Below are 14,689 nucleotides of genomic sequence, written 5' to 3' on the forward strand. Positions count from 1 at the left end.
GTATATATTGTTGATCTAATATTTTTCGTAATATAACAAAGGGAACATTCAGGGAAAATTGTGTTATTGCACATTTAAAGTTGTTGCTTGTGCCATAGCGCTATTGTTCAACACTATTGTTCAACACTATGATGGCTTGCCGAAAGAAACTGATACGTTGTAACACCAAGAACTCGACAGTAGGACCCCAACAGACCGAATACAAACAAAAACAAGTCCAATATTAGTTTTATTAAACAAAAGGGCACAACACAAAATTGGCAAAGTATCAACTCAAATTTGCGGGATGAAAACGCCTGTCAGAGTCCAAATAAAGGAGACATGGTGGATAGCTGGATGGATGGGTGGATGCCAAGGGGGGGAATGCAGCCAGCTATAGGAAGCTGCTGGAGCTGAAACTAACAACAAAACCAGACAAGAGCAAAATACACTTTCAAAGTAGCAACAGAAGTACTCATGACACAAGATTCAAAAGCATATGAGGAAACTTCAATAACTAGACAGTTCAGCAATGCAGCAGTTTACTCCGACGGCCTCCTACTGCTTCAGCCGTGTTTAAATAACCAGGAGATGGCTAATGGCACTCAGGTGTGCGGCTGGTGGCTTCACCCCCAACGTCAGGGAAACACCTGCTTCTGAAGAGACGGAGAGTGAGGTGGAGAAACACAGCGAACGTCACAGAAACTATTCCTGGGAATAGCAGGCTGGGAGGCTTTTGTCGCCCTGCACTCTCTTGGATCTCAGAGGAGAGAATAGACTTTTATTGGGGTGGGTAGGGTCTTTAATGATCTTCAGAGACTTGGTGAGGCAATGCTGGGTGTCGAGTGTAAACAAGGGTTCAAAAAGGGTTGAGGTGCAGGCCATTCTCCTTAGTGTAACTGTAACTGGGGCGACACGTTGAATTGGCTAACTGAAATATGATTATTATTAAGTATCAGCTTTCACTGGGATGCACTCAATGTGACGTTGTCCTTTTCCAGCAATCCACCTGGCCGCTCCGCCACAGGTTCTCATTGGTATTTCCACGGATGCCCCACAAGCCTCTTCCTTGACTTCCGATGCTTCCCTCAAAGATAAAGCCATTTTTATTTTTTTTTATCTTTATTTAACAAAGTAACAATACAATATACAAAATGGCAATAGTCTAGTAGTCTCTAAACCAGAGGTGTCAAACTCGTGTTTTGTCACGGGCTATTATGTAGCAAGAACTTCCTTCATTGGACTGATATGTTGAGGAAACAAGTTAAATTGTCTCATAGTATTATTACTGTACACAAAAATTGATGGCTTAGTTGTTTTGAAATCAGAAGTAAAGCAGCCTAGTTTGTTCATTTATTGTTTACATTACTGTAACAGAACAAATCAAAAAATCTCAACTTTATTTTTCATTATACACGACAAGCTAAAGTTTTGGAACAGAGGGTCAAGGGTCATGGAAACTTACATGATTTGCTTTTGCGGGCCAAATAAAATGACGTGGCGGGCCGGATTTGGCCCCTGGGCCTTGAGTTTGACACCTGTGCTCTAAACAATACAGAGTAACTGCCAAGGGAACAGTATACATAGATCAGGAGAGTCAAACTCATTGTTATCGTGGGCAACATTGTTTCTTCAAAGGGCCAGTATGATTGTGATGTCAAATAAATTCTAAGTGTCTTTGTCACACATTTACCTTGTTTTGAAATGAAGGGGTGGTAAAAACTGTTCAAAAGAGCCATTGGGAACGAAAAAAGCTTGTTTTGTTTGCCCCCAAAATTTTAAATGTTGAAGACAAATTGCTAATTTGGTATTTTATCCAGAAAGTTGAGGTCGAAAAAATATTTTGCAGCCCACATAAAATGATGTGGCGGGCCTTTGTCCCCCAGGCCTTGCATTACTCATCCATTACTGGCCCTCTGTTTACGTGGTATCAGATCAATACCAGGCTGCACACTGCTTAGCACATCTTGTTCACCGTTCACTTTCGGCTCTGGCCTTCCTGTGTGGAGTTTGCATGTTCTTCTCATGCTTGTGTGGATTTTGTTCTGGTACTCCGATTTCCTCCAACATTCAAAAAGCATGTGCGGTAGGTGTATTGGGCATGATCAATTGTCCTAAGGTGTGTTTTTGAGTTTGAATGGCAATTAACCAGCTCAGAATATACCCTGCCTACTGCGCGAAGACAGCTGGGATAGGCTCCACAACGCCTGCGACCCTCGTGTGGATGAGCGGTAAGATATTGGATCATCCATCCATCCATCCATCCATCCATCCATCCATCCATCCATCCATCCATCCATCCATCCATCTTCTTGACCACTAATTCTTCTTCTTCTTCTTCTTCTTCTTCTTCTTCTTCTTCTTATTCTTATTATTATTATTATTATTATTATTATTATTATTATTATTATTATTATTATTATTATTATTATTATTATTATTATTATTATTATTGGACTGTACGTTCACAGTGTGCCCTTATTTTTACGAGCGTAGAAAGGCAATCATCTGAACACTTGCTGCCCTCATCTGGACACTTATATTTTCAACAACGCCATTCATGTTCCGTGCTGCACACTTTAATGATCCAATTACTGTTGTGATGAAGTAGTTTGGCCGTTTTTGTAATTCAGTGCCACACATATTTGGGTGGAAAATATTGAGAAAATGAGAAAATGCACACAGACAAATGATAATCTTAACCCTCTTCAGACATGACCTGCATTCGGTTAGGTTTGGTTTGGTTTTATTCTCTTTAGCACAGATGCAAAATATTTAGCCCACATGTGAAAGAATTAATCCGACATGTGGGACATTAAAGAAACACATTCATCACATTATGATACATAGTATGTATAGATATGGGTTAAATTGCATTAAATGTTGTGAATTTAGTTAGAGTATGGATATAATTTAGTAAATATAAATGTGAATAAATTAGAACATATAATCATGTTAAATAAAGCATGTATTTACTCATTTTAAATTTGATGTCTGCAACACATTCCCAAAAAACAGGTGCAACATAACATCCAGACAAGTAAAAAACTGTTACATCATGTTCTCTTTTAAAAATACCCTATATACATTTGAAAACAGAGGGCACTAATTGCTGGAACTGCACAGGTGAAATTGCACACTGTGAATTGTTTAATCGCAAGCTACAGTGTGTGTACGATAATGGATAGTTGCTGTTTTTGGACGCTTTTTGTTCCTTTAGGGACAGTTCCCTGTCAACTAACTTGGGTCTTATGTAACAACAAGCATGACACTTGAGAGAAAATAATAGGACAGATTACATGCATTGTATATTCTGAGCACTAATGGATGTTAAAAAGGCGACATTAAACAAAACACTGAGGACATACCCTGCATTTTTGCAATATGCCTCATACGTCTGAGAAGTAATCAGAACATAACATTCAGGCATCATTCAGACTAGATTCAGGGTGTATGGCAACACCCTTGGCAACAATGTGCCATACTTGTCATACCATCTCTGAACACGCCTTCTCCAAGTAATTAACTTCAGCAAGAGCCAAACACACCTTAAAGTTGCTGAGGTCCCACCTCCTAAGGGAATGTGGCCTGATGAACAAAGGCCATACTTCTTCCACTGATTTATTTGTAAGTAATGGTGCAACATAAATATATACACATACTTGTGTGTGTGTGTGTTTGGGGGGGGGGGGGGGGGTCAGTATATGTTCTGAAAAGTGAAAACAAAGCTCAGTTTTGCTAGGGTTAATGTAGGAATTAACCCTATAGTATAGTATATATAGTATATATTTGCAGCATAAATGAGTGTTTTCAGCTTGGGTGTGGCTCCAAGAGGACGACTTGACTGCAGAGTGTGAACAGCTGATAAGGAGACATCGACGACAGAGACCCTGGGAGGTGACGTCAGGACCCCTGGGCTCACACGCACTACCAGAGAATGTGAAGATAGATAATGGATTCTTGCTAATATCAACACATAAGCAAGTACACTGTCTGCCAATTTTACATGTAATCAGATGCCTCTGTATCATATAAAATGGGATGTGTTAGAAGTAGCGTTGGAGAACGAATCTGCAGTGAACAAATAAACGCTACACTCCTTCTCTCTCTCGATCCCACTCGTGAAGAATATGAAACTGAGTGCCTTTTCTCTCTCTTATTATTATAAATGTCTATTTGGTGAAACCTGACGGTTAAGCAGCAGAAAATTGGAAGGCATCCATCTCGGCCTCCAGTTTACTGCACTTGCACGGATCTGTTTTTTCTAAAGACATGTATAGTTGGGTATCATCAGCATAGCAATGAAAACTAATAGCATGTTTACGTATAATATCGCCAAGAGGAATCATGTAGATGTTGAACAGTAAGGGACCAAGTACTGATCCTGCGGGACACATGAGACGGAGAAAGATTCAGAGATCGCATTGCCAAAAGAGACACTATGCGTCCTTCCCAGGATGTAAGATCTGAACCAAGAAAGTGTTGATCCCGAGATACCAACACATGATTTAAGACGTTCTATAAGAATGTGATGATCAATAGTCTCAAATGCGGCACTAAGGTCAATCAATAATAATATTGATGAGATGTTGGAATCCATGGCTAAGAGAAGATCATTCGTCACTTTTACAAGGGATGCCTCAGTTGAGTGGTTGGCCCTAAAACCTGACTGAAGGAGTTCAAATCTATTGTTATCTATCATGAAATTGCTAGGCTGTTGTGCTACAACTTTCTCAAGAATTTTGGCAATAAACGGAAGATGTGACACTGGTCTATAGTTAGAGAGATTAAGTAATGATTGAATGACAGCCATCTTAAAAGCTTCAGGTACACTGCCAGTGGAGAGTGACAGATTGATAATATTCAAGAAAGATGACCCTAAGTCCGGGAATATGTCTTTAACGAGTTTGCCTAGAAGCGGGTTGAGCATGCAGAACGTCGGCTTTGCTGCATTAACCAGGTGTGTAAGACACTCCAGGGATACTAAATCAAACTGGGACAGGGTCTCTTTTAATGATAAACATCCATTTGGTTTTAACGAGGTTTTGCAGAGACCAAGCACTTTAATATTGTGATCTATATTAAGATCATTTACAAGGAGGGCTTTTGAGGAGAGTGACCCAATATTTACAGTATGAAGCCGAATTTAAACTGGGAAATTTTTCCTGAACTATTCTGAGTCTTCATGTTGGTGGTACTAATACTAACAATATGTAGATGGCTGGGGCTTGGTTTGTATTTTGAGTAATTAAAACCTCATCGCAATGTTAGTAATGTAGGAATTCGATTGTTGACGGCTACAGTGCACGTATTAATATTAATATTCCGCCTAGGTACTATGTCAATAATCCGACTGGATTAGTGCTGTGTCTGCCAGAGGAACCCGTCTGCCTGGGTCACTCACCTCTCCTAGGTGGAATAAGCCTACAACTCTGGTCTTTCATCCACCACCGGCAAGTCCCCGTTCTATGTCGTCTATGGATATCAACTACTGGTTTTCCCTCCCAAGAGAAAGAGGTCGTGGTGCCTTCTCTCCGGAGCCACCTTTCGCAGGCCCAGAAGGTTTGCAAGGACACCAAGGCCAAGGGGGGTACTGATGTGTTTTCTGCTTTTAAGTTGTGCTTTTTGTTTAGGCTGAGTTCACTGTCCCCTTATTATAAAGGATGTCTTTTAGGCTGACTTCACAGTCCACCAAGAAGGCTAACTGGCCGGTGCAGGAGAGCTTGTTGCTGGGTTATTGTTTCGCCACGCTCCAAGCATCCTCGCCATGTCTCTTGTTTTCTCATCCCGCGTTCTTCTTCATCGAGACACTTTGGGTTTGTACTTTGTGACTTCTATTTGATACTTTACCTTTTGGGAATGTTTTTTTTTCCACGCCTGGTGTGAGCTCTCAGTGACTAAACTCTTATTGACTATCCACATCCTTGTGTGGTTGGCTGGGGTCCTGAATCCGCTCGGGTTCCACGGTTATTCATAACAGAATAACCCAGCCAAAATGGACCCAGTCGACACCGGGCCCGTACACAAGGCTCTGTCCACTGTATAATTCTGGTTCAGACTGGATGGATGATTACCTCAAGTATTGAAACGCATTTTGTAAACATCGATTAGAAGGCCTAGCACAAGCATGCACATTGGATTTGAACTCCACACACAGCTTGAATATGAAAGAATGTAGTCTGTCTTTGAAACATTCCTCCTTTTATGTGTATTTTTTCTTATAAACAAACAATGAGTATGTGTTGACATAGTATAATTTCTAGGGATGTCCCGATACCACTTTTTTGCCTACCGAGTGTGTGTACTGACTTTTAAGTACTTGCCGATACCAAGTACCGATACGAGTACTTAATAATACCATAACAACTGTTTTGAGATAGCATTTTTTTTTCAACAATCTTCATCATGTTACTTAGAACTACAAGAACTGAAATAATATAGTGCTGTGTGTAAGGACTAAGCCTTTCTTCCTACAAGTCAGAGGTAGGTTATTTTCTTTTTGTTCAAAAAATTAAAAAAAAATAAAATCAGAAGGCAAGTTATTTTAAATAACTTTTTCAGCAGCAACAGTCAGAACTCAACAGATAATAAAATACATAAAACATCTTTCACATGCTACAAGTAGTGCTACACATATTTCCATGAGTAAGGGGGACTAGGGTTTAAAGAGTGGAGTGAGAGGCAGGTTTTTTTTAATAAAGAGAACCATCTCTGTGTTCTCAGGCGTGATCCTGTTCCTGGCTTCATTGACAATGTTTGACACAGAGCTAAAAAGCCTCTCATTCTCCACACTGCTACAAGGGGCTGAGAGGCATTTTCTGGACATGTGGGCTAGAGTGGGAAATCTCTTTTTGTTGACCCCCCAATACTGCAGTGGGTTGTCATGCTTGTCAGCTAGGGCAGTGGTCCCCAACCCCCGGTCCGCGGACCGGTACCGGTCCGTGGATCAACTGGTACCGGGCCGCGTGGGCTGCACCCGAAATAATGTTTTGGAGATGATTTAGTTTAATGGTACGCGTGCACCGAACGCGAACGAGGCGAACAAGCGGAGCGTTTTGTATTGTAGTCAATGGAGTTCGCGTGACTGGGCGTGAATGCACGTCGGGTAACGCGAAAGGAGCGACGCAAATGGCCCCGCGCGGTCACGAGAAGCGCCTTTCGAGTGAAGTTATTTTTTATTTACTTTTTCCGCGTTTCGAGGCGACACAGCCAATCAACTTCGGGAACATTCAACGGCTCACGCAGGGGGCAGGAATGAATCATGGCGGCCGCTTTGTGGTCACCGGAAGCGATCCAACACGGCCAGCTGAGCTTTCAATACGAAACAGCCAAGCAAGAGCCCTCACCTGGCTTGTCGAAAGGCGAAAGCGAGAACTTGGGACAACTGGTATATGCAGCGTTTGCTTCACTTAACAGCTGTTGAACCGTAGTTACTGTGCTAAGCTAACGATAGCGCAGCATTGTCAGCACAATATTTAGCACGGTCTCGGCGACTCGATTGCGACATCGAATCTTTTACTTTTTGGCGGGTGAGTATTGCCGCAAAGAATAAAGGTGCTGTCAGTGAAAATATTGGCTCTGTCACATCAATCAATCAATCAATCAATCAATCAATCAAATTTTATTTATATAGCCCTAAATCACCGAAGTCTCAAAGGGCTTCACAGATGAAAAGAGGTCGTACAAAGACATCTTTTCAGTATAATGTACACAACAGCATCCCCTGTCAAAGCTCCCAGAAGGGGAAGGAAAAACTCAAAAACCCCAATTTGGGGAAAATCAGAAACCTCCAGAAGGGACCACAGGTGGGAGGAGCCCCCTTCCAGGCCCACAGGTTGAAGTGGATGCTGCATGTACCAGACACAGAAACAATATAAATTACAGAAAACATATTGTGCTATATAGTGCAGTGATGTCTTGACAGCAGGCAAAGCCATTGGGCAGGAACCATCCCACATTCCAGCCAGGTGGACCGCAGACGACCGAACTCCTAACCCGTTTTAACAGCCCCTTTTAACCAAGAGCAACTTTGACCCTTTTCATATTTTACTTTTCCTTCCCATTTGATTGTGTTCAAATGTTGCTGTCAAGTTTTATGAAGAAACTGTATATTACATGTGTGTAAATATGTTTGAAAAATTGTGCGATGGTCGACCAGTGCAGGACCCAATGGAGGCGGTCAAGTCAACCCTCACCATCTAGCTAGCCCCCTCTCCCAGCCGGAAGAGGGGGGCAGGAAAAAAGAAAAAAAGAAGAAAGCTGCAGACAGGCTCAATTAACTAAATGCTTTTGAATATAAATGTGTTTTTAGTCGGGATTTAAAGATTTCTACTGAGGTGGCTGCGCGAACTTCCATAGGTAGGGCATTCCATAGTACTGGCGCGCGAATGGAAAATGCCCTTGATCCCGCAGACTTCTTTTTAGCCCGTGGGGTCGATAGCAAACCGGCATTTTGTGATCGAAGTTGTCGGGACGGAACATAAGGTGATACTAAGTGGACGAGATAGGGAGGAGCTAAACCGTGTAAAATTTTATAAGTAATTAACAGCACCTTAAAATCACATCTCACGTGTGTTGGAAGCCAATGCAGGTCAGCTAGAATCGGAGTAATATGATCAAACTTTTTAGTCCTTGTCAATAGTCTCGCTGCTGCATTCTGTACACACTGCAGGCTTTTAATGTAGGACATGGGAAGTCCAGAAAACAAAATGTTGCAATAGTCTAGGCGCGACGTAACAAATGCATGAATTAATGTTTCTGCATCACTAAGAGAAAGAATAGGGCAAATTTTATCATCAGCATAGCAATGAAAACTAATAGCATGTTTACGTATAATATCACCAAGAGGAATCATGTAGATGTTGAACAGTAAGGGACAAAGTACTGACCCCTGTGGGACACCACATCAGACGGAGAAAGATTCAGAGATCGCATCGCCATAAGAGACACTATGCGTCCTTCCCAGGATGTAAGATTTGAACCAAGAAAGTGCTGATCCCGAGATACCAACACATGATCTAAGACGTTCTATAAGAATATGATGATCAATAGTGTCAAATGCGGCACTAAGATCAAGCAGTAATAATATTGATGAGATGTTGGAATCCAAGGCTAAGAGAAGATCATTCGTCACTTTTACTAGGGCTGTCTCAGTTGAGTGGTTGGCCCTAAAACCTGACTGAAGGAGTTCAAATCTATTGTTGTCTATCATAAAATCGCTAAGCTGTTGTGTTACAATTTTCTCAAGAATTTTGGCGATAAACGGAAGGTGTGACACTAGCCTATAGTTAGAGAGATCTTCGGGATCTAGGTGAGGTTTCTTAAGTAATGGTTGAATGACGGCCGTCTTAAAAGCTTCAGGTACAATGCCAGAGGAGAGTGACAGGTTGATAATATTCAAGACAGATGACCCTAAGACCGGGAATAAATCTTTAATGAGTTTGCCTGGAAGCGGGTCGAGCATGCAGGACGTCGGCTTTGCTGCATTAACCAGTTGTGTAAGACACTCCAGGGATACTAAATCAAACTGGGACAGGGTGACCAAACTTTCATGAACCTGATTGTCCGAACTAGCATCAACAATCATAGTCAAGGGGGTAAGCAGCGCTGCCTTTTTTATTTCTTCCCTTGTTAGCTGAATCCGCTGAGTAAAGAATTGCATGAAATCAAGTGCTGAATGGAGGGAATTATGATTAACCTGCTGCTGCTGTGTTAGCTGCGCTACCGTCTCAAATAAATATTTTGGGTTGTTTTTATTAAGACTAATCATTTTGGAAAAGTAATTTGTTTTTGCTAACCTAAGAGCCTCTTTATATTTCAGCAAGCTATCGCACCAGGCCTGACGGAAAACCTCGAGTTTAGTTGTTCGCCATTTACGCTCAAGTTGTCTACTTAACAATTTACATGTACGCGTTTCATCCGTAAACCACGGAGTGTGCCGCTTCGGACGAGTTTTAAGTTTCAGCGGCGCAATAGAGTTTAGGGAATTTAAAAGAACCGAATTAAAATCATTCGCGAGCTTATCGACTGAACCAGTGAAAGACGGAAAGGCAGCTGTTGCGGAAGGCAGTAATTCAGAAAGTGCAGCAGTAGTTGAAGAATTAATATCACGGCTCTTAAAGCCTTGGTTGTGGACAACAAGACCACACTGAGCTAGGACTTCAAATGTTATAAGATAATGATCAGACATAACGTTAATATGCGGCAGAATTGTGACGTTTGATGCAGTTAGGCCATGGGTTAGCACTAAGTCTAAGATATTACCATTCCGGTGTGTTGCTGCTTTTATTATTTGTGTAAAACCAAATGCATCGATTATTGCTTGAAAAGCTACAGTAAGTGGCTCTAATGGGGAGTTCATATGAATATTGAAGTCACCCATAATTAATATATTATCTGTGTGAGTTATTAAGTCAGCCATAAGTTCAGGGAATTCATCTAAGAATCCAGAGTATGGGCCGGGAGGACGGTAAATAACTACCACATAGAATGGTGGCGAGGAGCTCGATCGCATAACAAGAGCCTCAAATGTCTTGAAAAGTGTGACTCGTGCTCGTGCTAAGCCTCAAATCAGATTCTGAAATTAGGGCGACCCCCCCCCTTTTTTTTACAAGGACGGGCAACATGTGAGCCCACAAAGTTTGCGGGTGAGGCCTCATTTAATGGTAAGAATTCATTCGGTTTTAGCCAGGTTTCGCAGAGACCAAGCACGTTAAGATTTTGATCTGTAATAAGATCATTTACAAGAAGGGCTTTTGAAGGGAGTGACCTAATATTTATGAAGCCGAATTTAAACTGGGAAATGTTTCCCGGACTATTCTGAGTCCTCGTGTTGGTAGTACTAATACCAACAAGAGTTTTATGGCTGGGGCTTGCTCTGTATTTTGAGTAATTAAAACCTCGTCGCAATGTTAGTAAAGTAGGAATTCGATTGTTGACGACTACAGCGCGCATATTGATATTAATATTCCGCCTAGGCACTTTATCACTAGTCTTACTGATTAAAAAGGCAGGGCTGTTTTCCTTAATCAACACCACCTCAGCAGAAATCTTATCATTAGGGCATTCAGCATTAGGTATTGAAACAGTGTGTGGATTGCAGTGAACTAGACTAAATATGCTAAGAGTGTTGTAACAATCCAGCCTAGTGCCGGTTAACTCTAGCCTTAACGACTCCACACCCGTTCTAGCAGGCTCGCTACTCGCCTGCGACCCGACATGCTCTAATGTGGGAAGTCATGGAAGGCTCAAACAGTAATCTATGTTTCTAGAAAGAGTATGGCGCCTTCCCAGTTAGGGTGAAGGCCATCCATCCTCAGCAGGTCGGGCCGGCCCCAGAAAGAGGGCCAATTATCTACAAACTGGAAACCCTGCTCTTTACAGAAACCAGCCATCCACCGGTTAAGTGAGAATAATCTGCTAAACCTCTCATCATTGCCTCTCGCAGGCAGAGGGCCAGAGACAATAACTCGATGCCGACTCAGAAAAGTGAAAGTTCTCAGAAATGCTCTTTTTTCCGGATCTACCGTGAAGTGCACAGCAAACTCGCTTCCCTCCCCTCTCCTCTCGCGATTAAAAAGAAAGTGGACAAAAAGTCCATACCATACCCCGTCCATACGTTTGTGATGACCCCCCCCCCCCTCCCCCGGTCCGCAGTCTAAATTTAAGGCGTTGACCGGGCTGCGGTGAGCAAAAGGTTGGGGACCACTGAGCTAGGGCCCCTCCAAGATATTTTTCTAATTCAATGGCCCCACCCCAAGATGCTGGGCTCTGTGTTACTCGTGTATTAGCTACTTTGTCATACAGACTGTCCAGGCTGCTACTGGCTCGGGCCTTGTGGTGCTTTCTGGCTAGAGGTTCTGCCACGTCTGCTTCTTCTCTAGATAGCTTCTGCAGCTCTAGCCTCACCATCTCTTTAGCTTCTTCAGCAGTGTTGGCAGTTGAGAAGAAAAAATCTTTGTATCTAACAGAGGAAAATCAATATCTTAGCTGGAAACAGGCAAGCTAGTCTAATATTGTCATACTGAATGTCAGCATATTGCCTTCAAATCACTCAAAAAAACAAAAATGATGAAACCACAAATTTTACATTAATGATTACTAAACTTACTACTTAATGAATATTAATTTGCTACCTTATTTGAAAGAAAATATTAATCCCTCCCCTCCCACACACACACACACACACACAAGCATCTCTCTCTCTCTCTCTGTCTCTCTCTCTCTCTCTCTCTCTCACACACACACACTCTACCTCGGATCGAGTAAAGTTGGGATGCTGTAGAGTGGGTTTCTTTCTGTGTCGCAGCAGCATCTTGCTACGGCTGCAATCAAGGTCGCCTTCATGGTTTTGATGCCGGCTTCTTATTGTACCAAAAATTTGAGAAGCATAGTCACGGAGGGTATCACATCCAAGGCTATGGCGTCAGCTTTGCCCACTTTTCTTGTCATCTCCTCAAACAGGGCCAGAACAGACTTTGTGTGTTCAAGGAGGGCCCACTGGTGACCGCTAAGGGTGGCGGGGAGCTCATATTGGGATGCATAGAGTACCAATGCCTGCTTCTGCTCAATGAGAGACTCAATCATGTAATACGTGCTGTTCCAGCGCGTTTGTACGTCTTGCTGTAACCTTGCTGGCGGCTGTAGGAGACTGAGCTGGACGTCTTCCAGGCGTGAGTAGGCTAATGTTGAATGTTTAAAATTCCCCACAATTTTGCGCCCAACAGCCACCGCGTCTGACACACTCCTCTGAGACAACAGCCCCTCGTCAACAGCCAATTGAAGCGTGTGGGCTACACACGAAAGGCGAGGCAGTTCAGCTTCACGCATGGCCTTGATCATGTTTGCTGCACTGTAACAACGCGAACAGAACTTTTCGGTATTCCCCATGCCTCAAGCATCCCCTCAAACACATTAGTGATGGCTCTGGCCGTATGTGAACCCGGAAAATGCTTTGCGTGGAGAATGGCACTTTTGCACGTGTAATCCTCCACAATCCACTGCGCAGTTAAATTAATGAGGGAAATCGGACTGACACTGCAACTCCAAATATCAGTTGTGAAGCTGAAAGCTGGTACGTTCTGCAGAATGTCTTGTATGTACTGTTTCACAACATGTAGTTGTAATGACAGCAATTTTCTACAATTGAGAAGGGTTGGTCGTCATGAGCAATGAGCAATGAGAGAGCTTCTGTTATTTGGATGCACAGTGGGTTTTCTTTTGACATCCTTTCTCACTTTCGCAGTGTTTGCTCCAAAGTCGGTTGCGTTGTGCTTCTGCTGGTAGAAGTGGAAAACTCCTTGTACTCTGTATCATGCTTGTTCTTAAGATGTATGACCAGGTTACTCGTGTTAAATGTTCTAGGGTTCGCGCCTCCTCTGGACACTTTAATTCCGCATACGTTGCACTCGACCTTGCTATGGTTAGCATCACAAATCTTAAAGTATGTTCAAACTCCTTAAACAAACACACAAGACCGTGCCCACCTGTTTTGCTGCCTCTTCTTTCCCCCCTCATAACTTCCGCTCTGAATCTAGCACATGTCACACACAGCACGGCAGCATGTTGATGACGTAATGGTATCGGGTGGACTCAGAACCAAGTACGAGTACATAAAATACGCTAGTATCGGGGCGAGTACCAAATACCAGTATCGGTATCGGGACAACCCTAATTTCTTCAAACTGCGCTTGTGAGCAAGGTCTTTGGGTGTCTTGCTTAAGGATACTTAAAGGGACACTGTAAGATTTAGAAATGTTTTCATTAAAAAAGAATAAATTAAACTATTATAAATTTTAAAAACTTACAAATAAATGTATTCTTAATGACCAAGAGTATGTTTTAAATACAGTATAACCGTAGGTCTAGTTATCGATAAATGATATTACTGCCATGTTAGCTATGGCCAATGGTAAATGAAGCACCTCCTGCTGTTCATAATGAAAAACTGTCAAATCTTACAGTGTCCCTTTAAACCACAAGTCACACTGTTAAGCAGATAAAAAGTATAGTGCCTGAAAGAAGAGCAAATGAACTACTAGAGCAGTGGTTCTTAACCTGGGTTTGATCAAACCTCGGTCTCAGGGGTTCGGTGGAGCCTCTGCCGCAGAGGTCCACCCCTCGGTCTAGTCTGCAGTTAGTGGCCACAGTCATTGAAAGCGTCCTGCTCTGAGATTTCCTACCGGTCTGCTTTGAGGTTGCTGGTTTTTGCAGCAGAGTGAGACCTCCCTATCAGACCGCTTAGGGAGGGCTGTATATGTGTCTGAGTGAGACTCCCTACGCTTTGAGAGCACTGGATAAGCAGCAAGAGGGAGACCTCCTTCTCAGTCGGGACCACACACTGGAATTAGCCTGTTATCTCCTGAGCGCCGTTCCAGGCAAATAAGCTCCTGCTGCCGGCAATCTAAAGGGTCCATCGCCGTGCGGAGTCACGACTTGGCGGCGGGGAACTGATACTTTTACCCAATGTGTTGGTTTTGTTATTTGAACAAGGTGATATTAATGCACAATTCATTTCGTGCACCAGTAAAAAAATCATATTTTATTTTTTACTAAAGAAGGGTTCGGTGAATGAGTAAATGAAACCGATGGGGTTCGGTGCCTCCAACAAGGTTAAGAACCACTGTAATAGAGTCTTCCAATGCCTTTTAACCCTTCAAAGTCCCCCCCCCAAAAAAAAAAAAACTCCAGTTCTCAAAGGCCTGTGTCCTGC

General features: G+C 42.6%; 1 protein-coding gene and 1 long non-coding RNA gene across 2 annotated transcripts in view; both read right to left on the minus strand.

Annotated features, from left to right (window-relative positions):
- Positions 1 to 1,046: 1,046 nt before the first annotated feature.
- The window catches only part of LOC148410108 (uncharacterized), a 67,398-nt gene continuing 53,755 nt past the window's right edge, over positions 1,047 to 14,689 (minus strand). The window contains exon 4 of the long non-coding RNA XR_015868105.1: positions 1,047 to 1,061. This is a non-coding gene — a long non-coding RNA (uncharacterized LOC148410108). The remainder of the gene's footprint in view (positions 1,062 to 14,689) is intronic.
- LOC148410109 (zinc finger BED domain-containing protein 4-like) lies at positions 6,635 to 12,324 on the minus strand. The gene is made up of 3 exons (XM_088436822.1): positions 12,233 to 12,324; positions 11,787 to 11,941; positions 6,635 to 6,873 (listed from the first exon to the last, which is right to left on the minus strand). Exons 1-3 carry the CDS (start codon positions 12,322 to 12,324, stop codon positions 6,635 to 6,637), a joined length of 486 nt encoding a protein of 161 aa, XP_088292948.1.

Source organism: Hippichthys cyanospilos, chromosome 16 (assembly GCF_059441005.1).
Source record: "Hippichthys cyanospilos isolate Australia breed blue-spotted pipefish chromosome 16, RoL_Hcya_1.0, whole genome shotgun sequence".
Lineage (NCBI taxonomy): Eukaryota > Metazoa > Chordata > Actinopteri > Syngnathiformes > Syngnathidae > Hippichthys > Hippichthys cyanospilos.